The 17,289-nt window shown below is 34.1% G+C and overlaps 1 protein-coding gene across 1 annotated transcript in view; it reads right to left on the bottom strand.

The window, feature by feature from the left end:
- The window catches only part of PDS5B (PDS5 cohesin associated factor B), a 101,256-nt gene that overhangs the window by 39,481 nt on the left and 44,486 nt on the right, over positions 1 to 17,289 (bottom strand). The window contains exons 9-18 of the mRNA XM_058800654.1: positions 14,908 to 15,023; positions 13,123 to 13,217; positions 10,688 to 10,833; positions 9,631 to 9,782; positions 7,818 to 7,931; positions 6,252 to 6,333; positions 3,014 to 3,062; positions 1,397 to 1,536; positions 1,206 to 1,321; positions 118 to 223 (exon numbers count right to left, since the gene is read on the bottom strand). Of these exons, the coding sequence (XP_058656637.1) occupies positions 118 to 223; positions 1,206 to 1,321; positions 1,397 to 1,536; positions 3,014 to 3,062; positions 6,252 to 6,333; positions 7,818 to 7,931; positions 9,631 to 9,782; positions 10,688 to 10,833; positions 13,123 to 13,217; positions 14,908 to 15,023 (1,116 nt within the window). The remainder of the gene's footprint in view (positions 1 to 117; positions 224 to 1,205; positions 1,322 to 1,396; positions 1,537 to 3,013; positions 3,063 to 6,251; positions 6,334 to 7,817; positions 7,932 to 9,630; positions 9,783 to 10,687; positions 10,834 to 13,122; positions 13,218 to 14,907; positions 15,024 to 17,289) is intronic.

Genomic DNA, 17,289 nt, shown 5'->3' with positions numbered 1-17,289 from the left:
TTCCAGGTAGGCACCACATGCTTTTGACTAAAAGCAGTAAGTGCTAATTAAAAATTTATTTTAACAAAGTTTTTTGCAAAGTTTCCCATACTCACTGGCCATCAGGACTATACTTGCCTTCAGCAATTCAAGACCTGCTCTGATTGCCTGGTCAGTAGGTACACCCTCATCTTCATCATCAGCTGTTCCATCTATAGACTTGTTCACTTGTTTGATAAGGGCACTGAAGAGGAAAACAAAATATGATATTGTAGTTACTGCAATTCCACCATGTATGATTACATCTTAAACTTGTGAAAACAATCTTATTAAAGCAACTTATTTAAAACATAAGCCTACTATAAACCAAATATGTCAACTACATACATAATCTGGTTGCCCTCATCTCCTATCCAAATCAAAGCATTCTGAAGCATTACACTAAAAAATATTCATCCATCATGAATTAAGAACTATATACAAATTACTCTGGAAGGATGACCAAAATAAGAAAACAATTTGAGCATTACAAGCAACAAACTCAATAAGAACTATGCTGAGATTACAACCCACTACAGATTCTTAATAATTGATGGAGAATAACTGTTTATAATAGCTAGTCTCTAACCAAGAGGAAAAATAATAACCATTTAAGAATTCTGCTAAGAGCTGATGATAAATTTAAGACCTATCTTCTGCATATTTTTCTTGACAGTAAGGCTTATGTCAAATACTGCTGTTAGTTAAATAATCATTTCAGCAAAAATAATTTCAGCAATCCTCCCCCACCATAACTTCTTTGGCTCACTCTTCCTTGAAGTCTTGCTGCCTCATCATCATAACCTTTACTTCCTCAGTTACATTACTGTTTATATCACTATGAGCTAATATTCTGGGTGGAAAGTTTCAGCTGAATAGTCTGGACAAAAATTTGTTTTAAAACAAGTCAGCTGGTCACAAACCATACTTCGTCTGTCAGCAACACATCCACTTTTACTGACAGGTCGTCCCAGCTATGCTGAGTGACAATGCAATTGTTGCTGTGACTACATTCTGGACAAGGACAGAAAAACCCCTACACAGAGTGAAACAGAAGAAAATAATGCAGGTCACCAAGCCTTAAGCCACATCCACCCAGCTTATTACTGCTTGTGTTTAAAGACAAAGTAAGAAACCTCAGTTTCAAACTCTGTGATCTATGGCCAACAACACATACAAAAAAATACCTGATGGATTCAGTATCAATGTGTACAGGAGCAATTCTCTCAAGAAGAAACTTTATCATTTCCAGGAAAGGATTTGTTGGTTGCTTTGGATTGCCCAACTTCTTTGTTATTTCCCTCTGAAATATAAGTTGTGATTAAATTTCTAATCAATTCTATTCCAAAAATATTCACACTTTAAGAGCAATTCTTACCACACATCCTTCAGCCTGTTTGCAAGAACATGTTGGGCTAACAAGCATTTCTAACTGACTTCTTATTTTTTCATCATCTTCTAGAACTTGTGTGAACTTTTTCATGAAATCTTGAGCTTTCCCTGGATCAGGAAGGTTTCCTTTAAATAACAAAAAAAAAGTTCACTATGCAAATTGCACAAGTTTGGAACATCATACAAACCACACAAAACCCAAACCAAATGAACAAAAAGAAAAACTACAAAAAAATCCAAACCATAAAACACCTCAAAATAAGCAGACATATCTATGAGGACACAAATTTATACAAATTTCCTTTGGCTAATTGTTTTCCCCACCCTTCACACTCATTTTTCAGCAGGTCTAGTTGCTCTTGCTAATGATATTACTAACAGCTGAAACTGACCTCATACTGTAAAGCCTGAACTCCACAAGAAAATATACTCTGTATACAGATAACCCAATGCAACAAGTGTGAAAAACATCAAAAAGAGTATTTTTGCTAAAGTACCTTTTAAGTAAACATAAGCTTTACAACAAACATTCAAAAACAAAAAACAGCATTTAAAATGCATTAAGGAAACATAAGATTTATAACAGCTTAAAACATCCAAAAAAAAAGGCATTTAAAATGCATTTCTTCAACTACATCCTCATTTTATGTTTATGTTTTATATTATAGCAAGGCAATTTCTTGGCAAAGGACTAGTCTACTATTTAAGATGCTTCATATTTTTTGGTCCAGACAGTGTTAAGCAAAGCTGGTACAGAAGGTGGTGTAGCACTACAGGACGGTTGGTTCAAAACAAGCCCTATTATGATTTTGTTTTGCTGTATTGATTTTTTTAAAAAATAAACTGAGAACTAAAAGTACGAGAAAAAACACAAACCAATGAAAAATAGATTAGTATCATGGCCAATGAAGCAACACAGTTCATTTTTTTCCTCTGTATTTTTCAAAAATGTGCAGTCTTATGTAGTTTATTTTTTTGCCAGAACCAATGGCATTTTTTTTAAAAGGTGGATTTGAAAACAAATTTTCAGAATCGTAAAGCAAGTTTTTCTTCATACTAGTTTTAATGCTATTGGCATGGTGGGCCTGGAGAACAAAAAGTGTTGCTTTTGGGATGGTGGGTATTTCTTTCTCAATAGTTCAGCTTACACAAAACTTCTTCAGCTTTTGAAGTGCTTTCCTTGCTAGTGAAATACAAACTCTCTTGCATTCCAATGACATTTACAATACTAAAACCTCCGAAGAGAGGTAAGTTAGTACACAGCTTAGTAGTTTAGTTAACATCTATGAATATATACTCTATAACAAATGTTAAAATAGACATTAACACCTAGATCATCTAGACCTTGATTAGTCCACAATGCAGCCAAAATGCTATGTGATAGGCTTCATGACTGATGTTTTCTTACAGCAAGAGAGTAATTCTGCTTAGTTGCCTTCATTCTTAAAAGCATATTGCTGCATCACGTTTATCATTATTTGCTTTAGATTTTATCTGCTGCAAAATGCTTTTTTTATAAACTTACCCCAAATTATTTTAAAGCAAGAAAGCAATATAGTTCTACTGTAATTTTGAGACACTGTAAATACTTTCAGTGACTTACTTGTTATAACCATCACTTTTGAGAATATAGCTTTACTGCTGGCATCTGTCTGCAAGTCACAAAAGAAAAATGGATTAAGTAAAAAAATTTAATTATTTATTTCCATTTGAATATTGAGCAAGGAAGATTCCAGACTGCATTAACAACAAGTCAGCATCCATTCTGCTAACACATCAATGCGTTAGAAATCAAAAACCACCACTGCAAATTCAATGTAGACACAGGAAGTAAAAGGTAGATCATCGCTACAGATCAATTACATAAAATACTTTTATTACTTTTCAATCTACCATATAACTTATGAACAGCATGAATGGGCTATCTGCAGTGCGTAGTCTCAGAAGAACACCATCATTTTCAGGACTCCTAGCTGTCACAGCTGAATTCACATGTTCAGACAAAAAAATTATAAAAGACAGAAATCAGATATAATTTACAGGATTCAAGTAATGCTATCAGCAGACACAAACTTCCCATATTCAAATCTCTTGTGACTCAGGGGAAAACAAAAACTGTACTGTGGAATTTCTTTCACCCTGACTGTTCTGGTCTCCTAATACTGCCTAATCTTCAAGTTCTGGCTAAAGCTCCCATCAAAAAACATTGAGCAAACTACTAATAATTCAGCCAAAAGCCAAATACCTGAGGCAGAAGTATTAACTTACAGGAGTATAACTATATTGAATTACGACAGATTAAAGAAGTTTAAGAAACATTTCCTTTAAGAAAATCTGCTGTGGCACTTGATCATAGTGCTGTGGCACTTGTACATAATTTTGCATTCATCTGCAGCAAATTAAGATTATACTCCAATAGACACAAAACAGCCTTCACCCACTTTTCTACATACGAACAGGGAAGGTTATGTATTTTATTTCCCTGTACACCACTGCAGAAGGAGAAAACCAGAGGAGCTGTGATTTACGCTTTTGCTCTTCAGAAAAGTAACTTAAAGGTAAGTTTGATGTCCCTTCTCTCTTAAGTCAGGAGAAATTATGACCAGCAGCAATAAAAATTTCCTTAACACATTTCCAGCCTCCTCAATAGTGCTTTGTCTGAGAAGGCCTTGAAGAGGAAATAAGGAGGATGCTCACAGAGTTTCAGTAAATGGCAGAAAGGTAGACTAGGAAGTTCAAAGACTTATAGCTACAGAATAATGCAGGTTGGCAGTGACAACTTTAGGTCACACAGTTGATCTGCCTACTCAAAGCAGGATCAGGTTTTGCTTCAGGCAAACTTCTAGTTGCATTTTAAATATTTACAAGGATGAAGATTTTGCAGTATGTCTGCGCTATCTGTTCCCATATTTGATCACCCTTACTGCAATCTTTTTTTTTTTCTAACTACCTAATCAAAGGTAACATCTGTACACTATTTCTTTGTGGTCACATCTGTACACTATTTCTTGTCCTATTCTAGTTTATCTCTGAGAGCTCTCACATTGCCTACACTTGGCACAGGGATAACAACCACAGGAGAACAAATCAACAACTAAGCTATAGTGATTCCATGAAGAAATTAGAAGTGAAAAAGCACACGAAAACTCATTTTCTAAAAGGTTACTACTTGATCTCAGTTTTGCTTCCTGAAAGAAATAAATGTTTACATAGCTCTGAATTGCTAATGAATATTTGTCTCAAGATTAGTACTTGGACTGTATTTGATAGTCTCAGGTGCCATTGCAGGCAGCAAAAGTGTTGCATCAGGGAATTTTACTTAATTTAGTATGTCAATTTACACAAAGTTTTACTTATTTATTCTGGTATTGAGAAATAAAAGCAACCAAACACTTCAAAGAACAGCATTCAGCTGCCCCTCAGACACCTCTCTTCCCTGCTCTGTTCTATCACAAACCATCTAAATTCTCCCATGTAGTCTTGTTATTCAAGAGAATATCCAAGTGTAGAGAACTAGCATTTAAGAGCAAAAAATAGGAAAAATCCAGATGGACAAATGCAAACATGTCGAAAGCACGCACTGTGTCTTGAATGCAATGCTTATGCTGGCATCAAAACTTTCCTGGTAAATAACCACATTTGATATTTTACAACTGAAAAAGAACTTTTACGAGTTCTGAAAACACGAGGAAAAGTTGAAATTTCACTTTCAACTGAAAACTAGAAAATATCATGGAACTAGCTCAGGTATTAAATGCATCAATGTTAATATTAAATGCATCAAAGAACATTAAACAGTACATGAAAAGCATTTCAAAACAGTCACCAAGATACAATGAAGTATTGTTGTGCTAGCCTTTACTGTACTTAGAACTTAATATATTACAGCATGTTTTTAACACACTAAGTCAAAATTATTAATTTCACTGCAGTATCTTTTTATTAGCAGGACACTAGCATGTCTAATCAGATACTTTAGATATTCCAACCACACCGCTACCCACTCTTCCTGGTTCAGGCAATCCCAGCAAATGGATAATCATTAAATTTATCTCAGTACAAATATAGACACACACAGAAAATAAAAATCACACAATGAGGCACATAGAAATTTGAGCATGGCAACATTTTCTACTCTATATTATTTCTGTTAAAAAAGCATTAGATCAAACTTCTAGCATTAAAGTCAAGTTTTAATTATATTTCAAAGCATATCAAGAATTTAGTTTTATAATTCCCCTACCCAAACATGAGTAAGAACATAGATGTAACTAAAACAAACTGAAATTCACTTTATGAGAATATCCTAAATGCTCAATAAATTCTCATTTTTCCCTTCCAAGCAAAATCTGTAAACAAGAAAATTACATTGTAGTCTGGTATCTCCAGTACAATATTTAAGAAATTTCTGAGAGGGAAGAGGAATGAATAACCTGTTGGGACAAAAATATTCCAATTTCTTCAAAGTTACTAATCACATGTAAGATAACAATTTAAGAGGGTTTATATAGGTACTTATTCTTAATTACTTGATTTGGCAGTCAAAAATAATATGCTGGTTTCACCCTGTTTCAAGAGCCAGAATAGTTCTGGCAAGATGGAACTCAAACACTAAGGCAAAACATTTTAGAAATTTCTATAATACCCTTTTCCTCTTCAATTTTACAAACACTTTGTATACACATTTCCTTCAGCAAATGAGTCTAATGGAGTATCAGTTGACTTTCACAGTATTTTCTATCTGCTATTACAAATAAGCTTGAGATAGCAAAAAAGGGTAAAAAACAGTACATTAACTAGAACTGCATATTCACTGGGGAATAAAGATAAGTTGAACTCACTTTGGGTTGTTTTATTAGATCAACTAAATCCTTTACTTGATGTCGTAGCAGATTTTGACATTTCCACATTTCATTTAATGCTCTAAAAGTAGAAAAAATTAAAAGAATTGTCAAAATTATCGGTTCAAGGAGTAACACAACTGTCCAAAATTAGTCTTTACAGTCTTTTCAATTTTAGACTCAGAAATGTACTTATCACCTCAACTTTCACTGAGTGAGCAAAGGCTAAATATTTCCTAGTAGGATACCATGGAAAATAACTTGGTCATTTTAGACTGAAACGAAGTTTCATTTCAGATGCTTAAGTACACTGCCTTTTAAAGAAGGAGGAAGTAACTAATCACTTGTCCATTAAGAACTCATTTGTACAAGCCTGAAATGACTCTTCTAAAAGCATACCAAGAAGTAGGTTAAAGCAGATGTTTAAGATTTCTATCACCAAAACAATGTTTTTCTTGCAGACAGGAAGCAGCTACTAGATGAATAAATTGTGAAAAGTGGACATGATTAAGTTTATAAGAGATGCATGAAAGATACTCAGCAGAATAGAAAATTAACACACTTTCCAGGAATAGTAAGCCATATAAATAGAAGTCACAGCCACATTTACAAAACTTATGGAATCCACAAGTAAAAAAATCATTTCTATATAAATAACTGAACAAATTATGTCTTTAAAATGAGTACAAGAACTGTAGAATTCAGAAGTTACTTCTTGCCTGAAATAACAAGTAACTTTAAAGAATCCATTATGCATTTTTATTTAGCCTACACCAAAAATTACTAGAACAATAAGTTTTTATTTTTAGTATACTATTAATAATTTTAGTTTGTTATAATTGCCATATCTTTGAACAGGCAATACAAGAAATTAAGGGGATTCAAACATCAGTTTTTGTAGTAGTGGAAGGCTTTGGAATCTTTTAAGGCATTCATTCATATACAAAGCCTTTTCTAGTCTCTTTCACAGGAAAAAAAGACCCTCTATTTGATTTTCAAGTGACTGAGTACTACTACATGAAAAACAAAGTAAAACTATCTAAAATCAATCCAACTGTGAACATGACAGCAGTATAACTGCTGTTAGTCAAATTCAGGTGCATGTACCCATTTTAGGCTGGAGAAGGCACATAACACAATAATAACGAAGGAGGAACGACAAACAATTAAGTTCTCAAGACAACTTGGCTGCTGCAACAAGGAGCTTATCAATTAATTAATTAAGAAGTTGTCAGGTAAGATTTAGGGCTGATCTACCATATCTGTGTTATCTCTTTGCAGACATGAAAGGACTGGCAAGCCCTCAAGCTTCTTTCCAGATCTTTAACATTATGTTTTTACCTGCTTATGGTTGAAATGTACTGTATCTTGTTAGAAAATATCCTGTAAGTTTCGGGGTTTTTCAAAATCTCACTTGAAAAATAGATGCTATTTCTACATTCTGTTTTCTAACAGTTTATAAACTATTTCTATCCACTGACTTAGGCTACTGATAACAATTCAGAACTACTTTACAATGCCATTTTATTGAAAACTATTTTGCAATTAGTAAAAAGCAGCACGTACTTCACAGCATTTGAATCCAGTGTTGCATAAAGGTAATACAAACACTTCATCCGCTCGTTTGTTTCCAAGTTATGAGGGACCATGTACTGAGCAAAAATGCGTTCAACAAGTAACCTGAAAGACAGGATTAAGACATTTAAGCTGTGCAGGAAGAACACAGCCTGGAATTGTTGAAACATCAATTCAAAAATTCTCAGCCCTATCTAAACATCAGTTATAGCAAAAAAATTATGGAGATATTCAAAAACCTAAAGCTCAAGTTATTTGACATAATTCAGCATAAATTAAACAGAAATTTTTCATTATAGAAAACACAGTGTTAATGCTGGCATTAGGAGATTTAACGGATCTCCTAAAATTATCAAAGTCAGAAGTATTAATCTAGAAGAAATCAAACAATTCAAGAAAGATACTAACTACCAACCCAATAAGATGTTATCATTTAATTTCATTACAAGTCAGTATTGGGATAAATTTATGAACTGACCCAAATTAATTGTCCTAAAATAATACTGCTACTACTAATAATAATGCTTAAAAAAAAAGAAATATCATGTTGATTATATCACACAAAATCATGAAACCCAGAAGGAGAATTCAGATACCAATTAGAAGAAGCTGACTTCCTTCCACCCTTATCTGGCCCCTTCCCCACAGGCTGAGCTTATCCCATGACTTTTGCTTCTGCAATATAAATGCAGGTATATTCCCAAGGGAATTATTAAAAGCTTCAGTGTAACATGAAGCTCCTTATTTGGAAAAAGGAGGAGAGAGAGGCTTGAGCCTGACAGTTACCTAGAAAAGACTGAGAAGAAAATAAAAAAAGAGAAACCAAGCCCACATGCTACTCCTAAATACCAAGAAGTCCAAGACTGAGGTCCAATACTGAGATCGGTATTAATAGAATGGAGCAAACCATTAGAAACAATCATGTATATTTATGCTGGAAAAGAAAACAATACTCCTTATACACATTTGGAGCAGGTGATCAAAACCCAAATCCAGCTAGTTCAAAAAGTTTAAGAAACATATCCACAGGTAAGACTGGATTTAAGGATCCAGACAGTCCATTTCCACAGCACTATGAAATAACTACTTGTTTTGAAGGTAACTTTTTGAGGTTTTGCATCTTTGAAAAGACTTGTATGGGTTTGCAACGCCATTAGTACCCAACACACTGTGAAGGCTCATTTCCAATGCCAACACGATGACCTTGATTAGTGAAGGCAGAGCTGTTCCCAAAAATGTTACCCATGTGCAACCATCTCTTGTTCAATACCAACAACTGTATACAAAGCTACAGCTGGTATGACAGAGGCACTGCTTTCATCACAAAACCAAAAAATTCACAGCTTCTCTGCTACAGAAACCTAAATTTCTGCAGTGTGATATAGCTTGCCCACTGTCACTACATATGCTATCTTTGAAACATACAGGAACAACATGCAAATCTAAACCAACATTATTCAAGCAGGTTTACCTCCTAAATTTTAACATAAAAATTAACACATTACTGATATTTAAACAAAGATCCCCTCTACTGAAGCAGTGGCAAAGTACACCTAAGACTTGAGAAATATTCTGACCTCTCACACCCTTTAGAACCCCTTTTGGCCTTAAAATAAGAAATAATAAAGTAGAAGAAAACAACACAGGTCAACATCTGGCTGCAGCTATAAAATCAAAATCAAAACAAACAGGATTATCAAGATTCCTCCTTCTCATCAGCACTGGAACACAAAGGAAAAACAGATCTTCATAACAAGTTATAACACTTTGACACTAAATTGCCCACCTTTTACAATTAACTTACCGGTCATCAATACTGTTTTGATAATATATATGCAAAAGTTTATCTTTGATCCATGATATCTGTTTTGCAGCTTCTTTTCCTGCTTCTGATTGCAATGAATATTTCTTGTATATCTGTGCAAGTCCCATCATAGCTTCCTTCCTCACCCTCCACTTGACAAAAAGAAATAGCAGCCAGTTTAGCAGTTCAAAACTCAAAACCAAAAAGACTGTAGAATTTTCTGTTACATATTTCCTAATCTACACCAAAATAACATAATGTAGTTCACAAAAAAGTTGAACTGAGTTGTTAGTGAAACAGTTTCTCATTAGGATGTATGTTGCATCACATCTATTACACTAAACCTGTCAACACCAGTAACTACCATAGAAGTATGCTTCTTGAATTTAGAATTATTACTGATTTAAGCCAACACCCTTTCTCACACTCCATACTTACTATCTGTATTTCTGTTATGGCTGAAACAAGAAAAAGCATGTCACCAAATGAAAAAAAATTAGGCAATAATTTTTAAAGTTCACCATCATCAAATGGGTTTACTGTGCTTTAAATTAAGTAGCAAACCTCATAAATTTTACCAAATAATGCAATAAATCTAAACTGAAATTCAAGACTATTCAAATTTGAAAGCTACTACCCTGATTTGCAGCCTTACAATGATCTAATTAAAAGCAGGTAATTTGCAATACATACAATACATTCTGAAACCTGCTTGAAAAAATTTTTAAGAAAAATGCTAGAATGTTTTACAAAGGTTTTCTTTCATTCAAAAGTTTTACTGGACTAGACAACTGGAACAACATTGTTGGGTTGCAGCCAATTTAATTATTTAAATCATATCTTAAATAAAATACAGCACAATGAAAAATGTAGCGTTCTAGTAATGGGAAGAAGGTACCTCACTAAATAGATTTCATCAAGGTTTTTTGCTTTATATTGGTTTTCATTTGTAATTTAAAATCAGTAGAGCATTTTTTAGAAGTGCTGATTTTAAAGAAGGTGAATATTACAGCTTAGAAGTATAAAACAGCTATTACCAATGCTAATTATGTCTTACCCTCTTGTCCAGTGTCCTTTCTCTGACGAAATTTAGCAGGTGATCATTGACAAGCAGAAGATCTTTTTTAGCAGCAGTAACTATGGATACTATAACATCATGCCGTATGGCCTCCTCAGGATCATGTGACCTTACTTTCAGATATTCTGGGGGGAAAACATGAGTAAATGTAAGTGTACAACTTCAGCTACTTTCCCCACTAGACAGAAACAGAACAATTATTTTATTCTGTTTGAAGCATCAGCACTAAGAAACAAATAATTTTTTCTAAGACCAACTAGAATGTCAGTAAAACTTCATATTTGCTTAGAATATTAAAGATGTATATTACTGGCATTATTGAAATAAGAATTATGTGGCTGCAATTTTTTTTTTTATTATTTCTTATAGAAGTTACACTACGTATACATTAGCAACTATCATATCCAAGCAGGACTGGAGCTGTAGAGTAGAATAGACAGTGCTTGAGAACTTGCTAACCACACCACATACATTTTAAAGTCTTACACCAGGCTAGAAGCTACTCTCTTCTTGCAGACTCCATGCCTTTTGGCTCCTAGAGCACATTAGTTGCACACCTGCTCACAACTTCTGTATTATCCACAAGGAATCTAGTTCACCTACTCCAGGAACACTCAACAGTATAAGCCATGTAAGCATCGTAAACTGGGACAAATCAAGAAATACTTCAAACTATAATGCTTATTTAGACACATCATAATTTATCCCTCTTAAACAATTTTTCTAGATTATTCTGGTACACTGCTACTCATTCACTAACACCAAGAATCTCACATTATCAACGCCTAACTGCTTTTACATGTCAAATTTGTTAGCTACCTATTGTCAATTTAAAAAGCTGACAAATAAAATGTCAAAGTTAATTTATCTTTTTAGCTGTATTTTAGGCTATTTTAGAAGCACAAAAGGGTAGGGACACCCTAACAGAAGTTAAGATTGCAGTTCACTGCATACATCAGTGCAAGGCTGAGAACTTTAAGAAACTTTGCAAATTCAAACATTATTTTGAATGAAAGAACCAGAGGTTACTATTCTGTCATGACTATTCAATGACCAGTGAAAGTTTTCAAGTCTCATCTGAAACACTGGCCATTAACATTACCAGTAATAAGCCCAAGTGTCAAAAGAGCATATTTCAAAATAATGCTTTGCAGTTATGAAGACTATGAAATTTTAAATTCAAATAAGCCTTTTAAAAAAAAACTATTGTTTCACAGGAACATAAACTGAAACAAATGAAAACCACTGCCATTACACAAAACATTCTCGTCTCCAATACCAGTGAGCCACAGAAATTTTTAAACTATTTTGCTTTGATAAGCACTGTGGGGAGAGAGAGGAGGGGCAAGCAAAATTATATTTCCCAGAGGAAACCATTAGAGGGGGCACAAAGTCTTTCTGCAATGTAAAAATAAAATAAATTGAAAATACAATTCTGATAATTAAAAATGAAAATATTTTCAGCATTCTATTAAGGAAAGAAACGGAACCTTTTGGGTTTTTTATGCTGGCTTAATTCAGAGTCACAATATATTCTGAGTTGGGAAGGGACCCACAAAGGTCATCAAGTCCAACCCTTATGGCCCATATGGGGATCAAACCTATGACCATGGTGCTCCATTCTCCAATTAACTGAGCTAATCTCTGGATAACACTGTAACTACAGGGTGACTCCAGCCTGTCTCTATTTGTGTCCAATCTGACAAATACCCAGCAAGCAGGAGAGCAATCCCACGCACTTTTAAGTCCTTTTAACTCCCTCCTTAGGCCAACTAGGCAAAGATATTGACTCAAAAAAACTACATGTAGGAGTTTGATGATCAGGGGAAGATACAGTCTACAAAGCAAACCAACCAATTCTCATTAATTACATGTGGTTTTTTATTAAGACATGGGAAGCAGCAAATACTAAAGGCTTCCATTGATGCCAGTTGCCTTCTTCCTACAGAGCTCCTGAATTTCAGGCTGTGTTTGATCTGAAGGAGAGGGAAGTGAGAAGTTGTGGTCAGTTATAAGGACTGTTATGTTTTAGACAGTGGCTGTATAAGACTTGAACATTTCAGCTTTGTGGAACTTAAGTCTCCCCTAAGCACCCTAATTAATAAACACCAGGACCATTAGGTTAGGCAGGCTGTCTTTACCTGATCCCATGGTGCTTAACTTCAGCAGCAGTTGGGAATGCAATGGGAGTGCTACTGTATGAGAGGGAGAGAGATCTCCCTAGAGGAGGCATTCTTTGTGTACAATCCCCTCAGCCTGAGAAGCAACACTGAAGGCAGGGACTTGACTTACAATTCCACAATCAATCAGGTTCTGCACAAAATCTGACAGCTTTACTTGGGATTACAGCTGGCCTTTTTGACTCTTCCAGTAGTCTTAAAAATGGTATTTTAATGTTATAATGAAACTGATACCTGTTAAGTCCTTTGCCAGATCGGGGTGGTTCATAAGGCAATGACTTGCAAATTTGACACACTCAAGGCGAATAGGTACGTGGATATCATTAAACCTGGTTAGAAACAAGACAGTGCATTACAACTACAATTCCACTTCTACCAAAGCAATCTGATAATTTTTACACCATGTCAAATACTTCTGAAAATGTTTTTTATGCTTCCCACGCATGGTTAAAAGCATATAGCATCCCTGACTTCACAGTATTAAGTACACTGTCTTTAGCTTTAAAAAAATTCTCATATTCATTTGTTGATTCATGTTAGGAACATGAAAAGAATTATCTTGTCCTGGTACACATTGAAAACTCCCAGGCAGACAAAAAATTATTAGAAAGATATATGATATATTTTAATTCCTCTTCTGTAGTGCTACACCTAATTAACCACAAGAAATGTATCAGAAACTCAAAATTTTATAAGACTGTGACATTCATCCCCTCCTTGTACTGCATGACAGGCAACAAACAAATGTGCATTTAGTCTGCTACAAATTTCTTCTGAGATGGATCATTTAATTGGATTGCCTTTTGGAAGACTGAACTCAATTTGATGCTTGGAAACTAGTATTTTCACATTTTTAATTATTATATAAGTAATTTTATAATAAAACTGTTGGTACAATTAGTTAGATTCAATTAGAAGATAACTTCCAAAATTAAATGCATTTTCAAGCTATCCTCAAAATCCTTGGCATGAAACAACTTAAAAATGTAATTTTAGAACACTGTTGCTATTGAAATATTTATTTATCAAAATAGATATCATAAATAGATTTTAAGGAATACCTGGTTTTAGTAAAAGCTAGTTATGTTTTCAAAAATCAAGAGATTTTTATGAATGCTTCCTTCAATAACACGGCTATTATAACTTTGTGAAAATTTTATTAAAACTTGGTGAAAATCTTTAGAAGTGGTAACTGCATAGCAGAAAACAGTTATTGTGAACAAACTGCACATAATCACAGTGTAACATAATGAAGCATTTTCCTTTGGGCCCAATCAGATGTGGTAATTTTTGATGACATTTCATGTTTTAAATAGTTAAATATTTTCATGCAAAATACCTTGCTTCAATTAAGTTTCTTCGACTCTTAAAAGTAGCATTTCTTTGAGGACTCTGCTTTTGATGATTGAATGCTACATTATAAACTATGGCATTTGCAATAACTCTTTTACTCAAATCAAAAATATTTTCTTTATAGTAGCCAAACTTGAGTTTCTCATAATTATAAGCTCCAGCTGTATTTTCTATCTCAAACTGGCAGAATATTTCAAAAAACAGGAAACTAAGTATGTTTGCAGCATCATAAATACTACATACTTTTTTAAGGTACTCCTACCATTAAAAAAAATTAAACTCATACACAAAGACTGTACATAAAAGCCTCAAGAGCAGTTTTAATATCACCTAATACTAAACACATCCTTTGATGCTCTATAAAATTAATCCATCATTGAATAGTTTCACTTGTGAAGAAATTATTCATTTTTATTGACAATGGCAACAAAGCTAGTTAAAAAAAATGAGCATTTAAGGAGATGATTTGTAAACGTTCACTCTGTGGAATGACAGATGTGGAAGGTATGTGTAAAATTGCTTCAGCATTATCTGCCAGATCTCAGATAAAGCAGCAGGAGGGAATTCAGGCTTAGCTGCGTCACTTTAAAAAAAAAACCAAATCAAATGCATTTGACTTCATTGAATATACTTCCTCCCAGGACGGGAAACTAAACCAGAATATACCTCCCCAGGTAGCACTGCCAAAGTGGTTTGTTTTGAGATGCCAACTCGGAATCCTTTGCCCCAAACATTTTTGCTAGAAGTTTTACAACCTGCAGACGTTCTTCATTGTCATTGCTCTGGAAAATGAACAGATTTTTCTTAAAGTTAAAAGAAAAACTAATCCAAAAAACAGAGTTCTGTTTTGTACAGTTTTTACACCAACGCATTTCCATATTTCTAGAAATATCACAATACAGCTTAATAGACTTCTCTTATATACAAAAGTCTATCAAGGCAAAGGCCCTTCATTATTTTTTTGAGAAGACAAAATAATAAAGACTGAAAATGAAGAACAATGTTAAGACAAAAAATGCTGTGAATGAAGCCTGGTGAAAAATACATCTTTTTAACACTGATTTACTGTTTACTGATTGTTAGGAAATCTGATATGTGCCTGTATAAGTTCAGACACAACACAAAACTTACAGAAGTCAATCTATGCTTGTCTGGTATACAGTTCTTTAAAACTGTGCTCAATTGCTTAATTAAAAATATTAGTCAAAAATAGCAGTTTCCAGAATACAAATTTCTAGAGAACATCAGATTAAGTACCCAAGATCTGAGATCCACAAGATGCGTCCTTTATTTGAGCCTATATTCAAAACTGCTGAAGTACAACAGATAGTCTTCCTTTTATATTGAAAATGAGCACCAACAGTAATAGTGGAAATATACCAGAGAAGGCCTTGTTTTATCATTGTTTTGCATCACATTCTTTAATTCAACACACAGAATATGGACCTTAATGCATACTTCAGAAATGTATGTTAACATTTGTGCAATTAGTGTGTACTTACTGTTCATCGTATCTTTTTCCTTTGTTTATTAAAGAAAAGGGAGAAAACCCAATTGGCTGCAACAATTCCTTGAAAATGGGCAGCTAAAATTAATTACTATTAATTAGGCCAGATTATTGCTTAGGTGATATTACTAATCCATTATTATTCCCTTTTTTTTTCCTTGTAGAAGTTAAGAACTGTGTAAAATACTGAGTTTTTTTCCTAGCATCTCTGAACTCTTATAAATTCAACATCCCCTTCTGAACATGAACCAGACATAAGAGCACAATATAGCTGTTGGAATTCTTTTATACGACACCACAGTTTTAGAGACAAACTATTTCTCCTGACTCAATACCATAAAAGGGCTGAAACATTTGCCAGCATGTCTTTAAATCAGAACCCTAAGAACAGTAAAAGCATTTGTAAAATCCTTAAAGTAACAGAGCAAGAGAAGTGAAGGATGCACTAACAGTGATATATTACTACATTACAAAAGACTAACTCTTTGGAATACACTTTAGTATTAAGTATTCAAAGCACTAACAGCAAATCCATTAATACGGTTTTTTGCATTTGCCTAATTTTTTCCCAATTAACATTCACATTGATATTACTGAAAGCATTCTACAACCACCTCCTCTTAATCTGCAATAAATAATAGTTTTTTCTTAATGAGTTTCAGCCCATTATACTACGAATTCTTGTTCTGTGGGGCATAGTTAAGAACTCCTAATTTCTATTTTTGGGCTGCATTAGTCCAGCCTTCATGACTTACATCCTATCCTCTCTTGCTTAAACAAAATGTTAAAATACTAAGCATCTCTGAATTTTTTTAGGGAACTAACACAGATTCAGAGCAAGACACTCCAGAATGTGGAAGAAGGAGCCAGGTGGAAGAGCTGGGAGCACACTAAACATTCACCTACTTAAATATACAGTCAGAAATACAGATGAAAAAAATGACAACCAAACAGAATAAAACAAACCCACAAAACAACAAAATCCTAAAATATCCTTAATTAATTAGTTGCAGAAGAAGCTTTTGCTGTATCAGCCACTAATCCAATTATAAGACAACCCACTTGTGTTTCTAGTCCTGTTGTAGAAACAACAAATACCTGTGATTATGGACCTTGGTAAATAATTATTTGGTTCCTTCTAAATTTTTTACCCTGATGTTGGCTTCCCTGAAACACGGTTATATACACTCCAAGGGGTAACAAAAATAAACCTGCACTTCCTATTGAATGAATACATTGCTGCTACAATTTCTCTCCTTTATTCTACTTTAATCTCTGCTCTTTTTCTGAGGGTGATAAAAAAGGCATCAAACTCTAAAAAAATCTTAATCTTTCTCCATTCTGTGAGACACTCTGTACTTGAAGAGTCAGACCCTTCACCTCTTAAGTAAATCCAGCACTCTAATAGTGTTCCATCATGACTTGTCAAATTGACACCAAACATGGGTATTTTCAGTTCCCCATACATGGTCCCAGCACACAGGCAGCTGCTCTTTGGCCTAGACATTTGAGTCTGTCAGCAAGAGAAGCTGAAGCCAGTC

The sequence above is a fragment of the Ammospiza caudacuta genome, chromosome 2 (genome assembly GCF_027887145.1).
Source record: "Ammospiza caudacuta isolate bAmmCau1 chromosome 2, bAmmCau1.pri, whole genome shotgun sequence".
NCBI classification, from domain to species: domain Eukaryota; kingdom Metazoa; phylum Chordata; class Aves; order Passeriformes; family Passerellidae; genus Ammospiza; species Ammospiza caudacuta.
The sequence above is the reverse complement of the archived record's forward strand: the minus strand, read 5'-3'. Positions and strand labels throughout refer to the sequence as shown.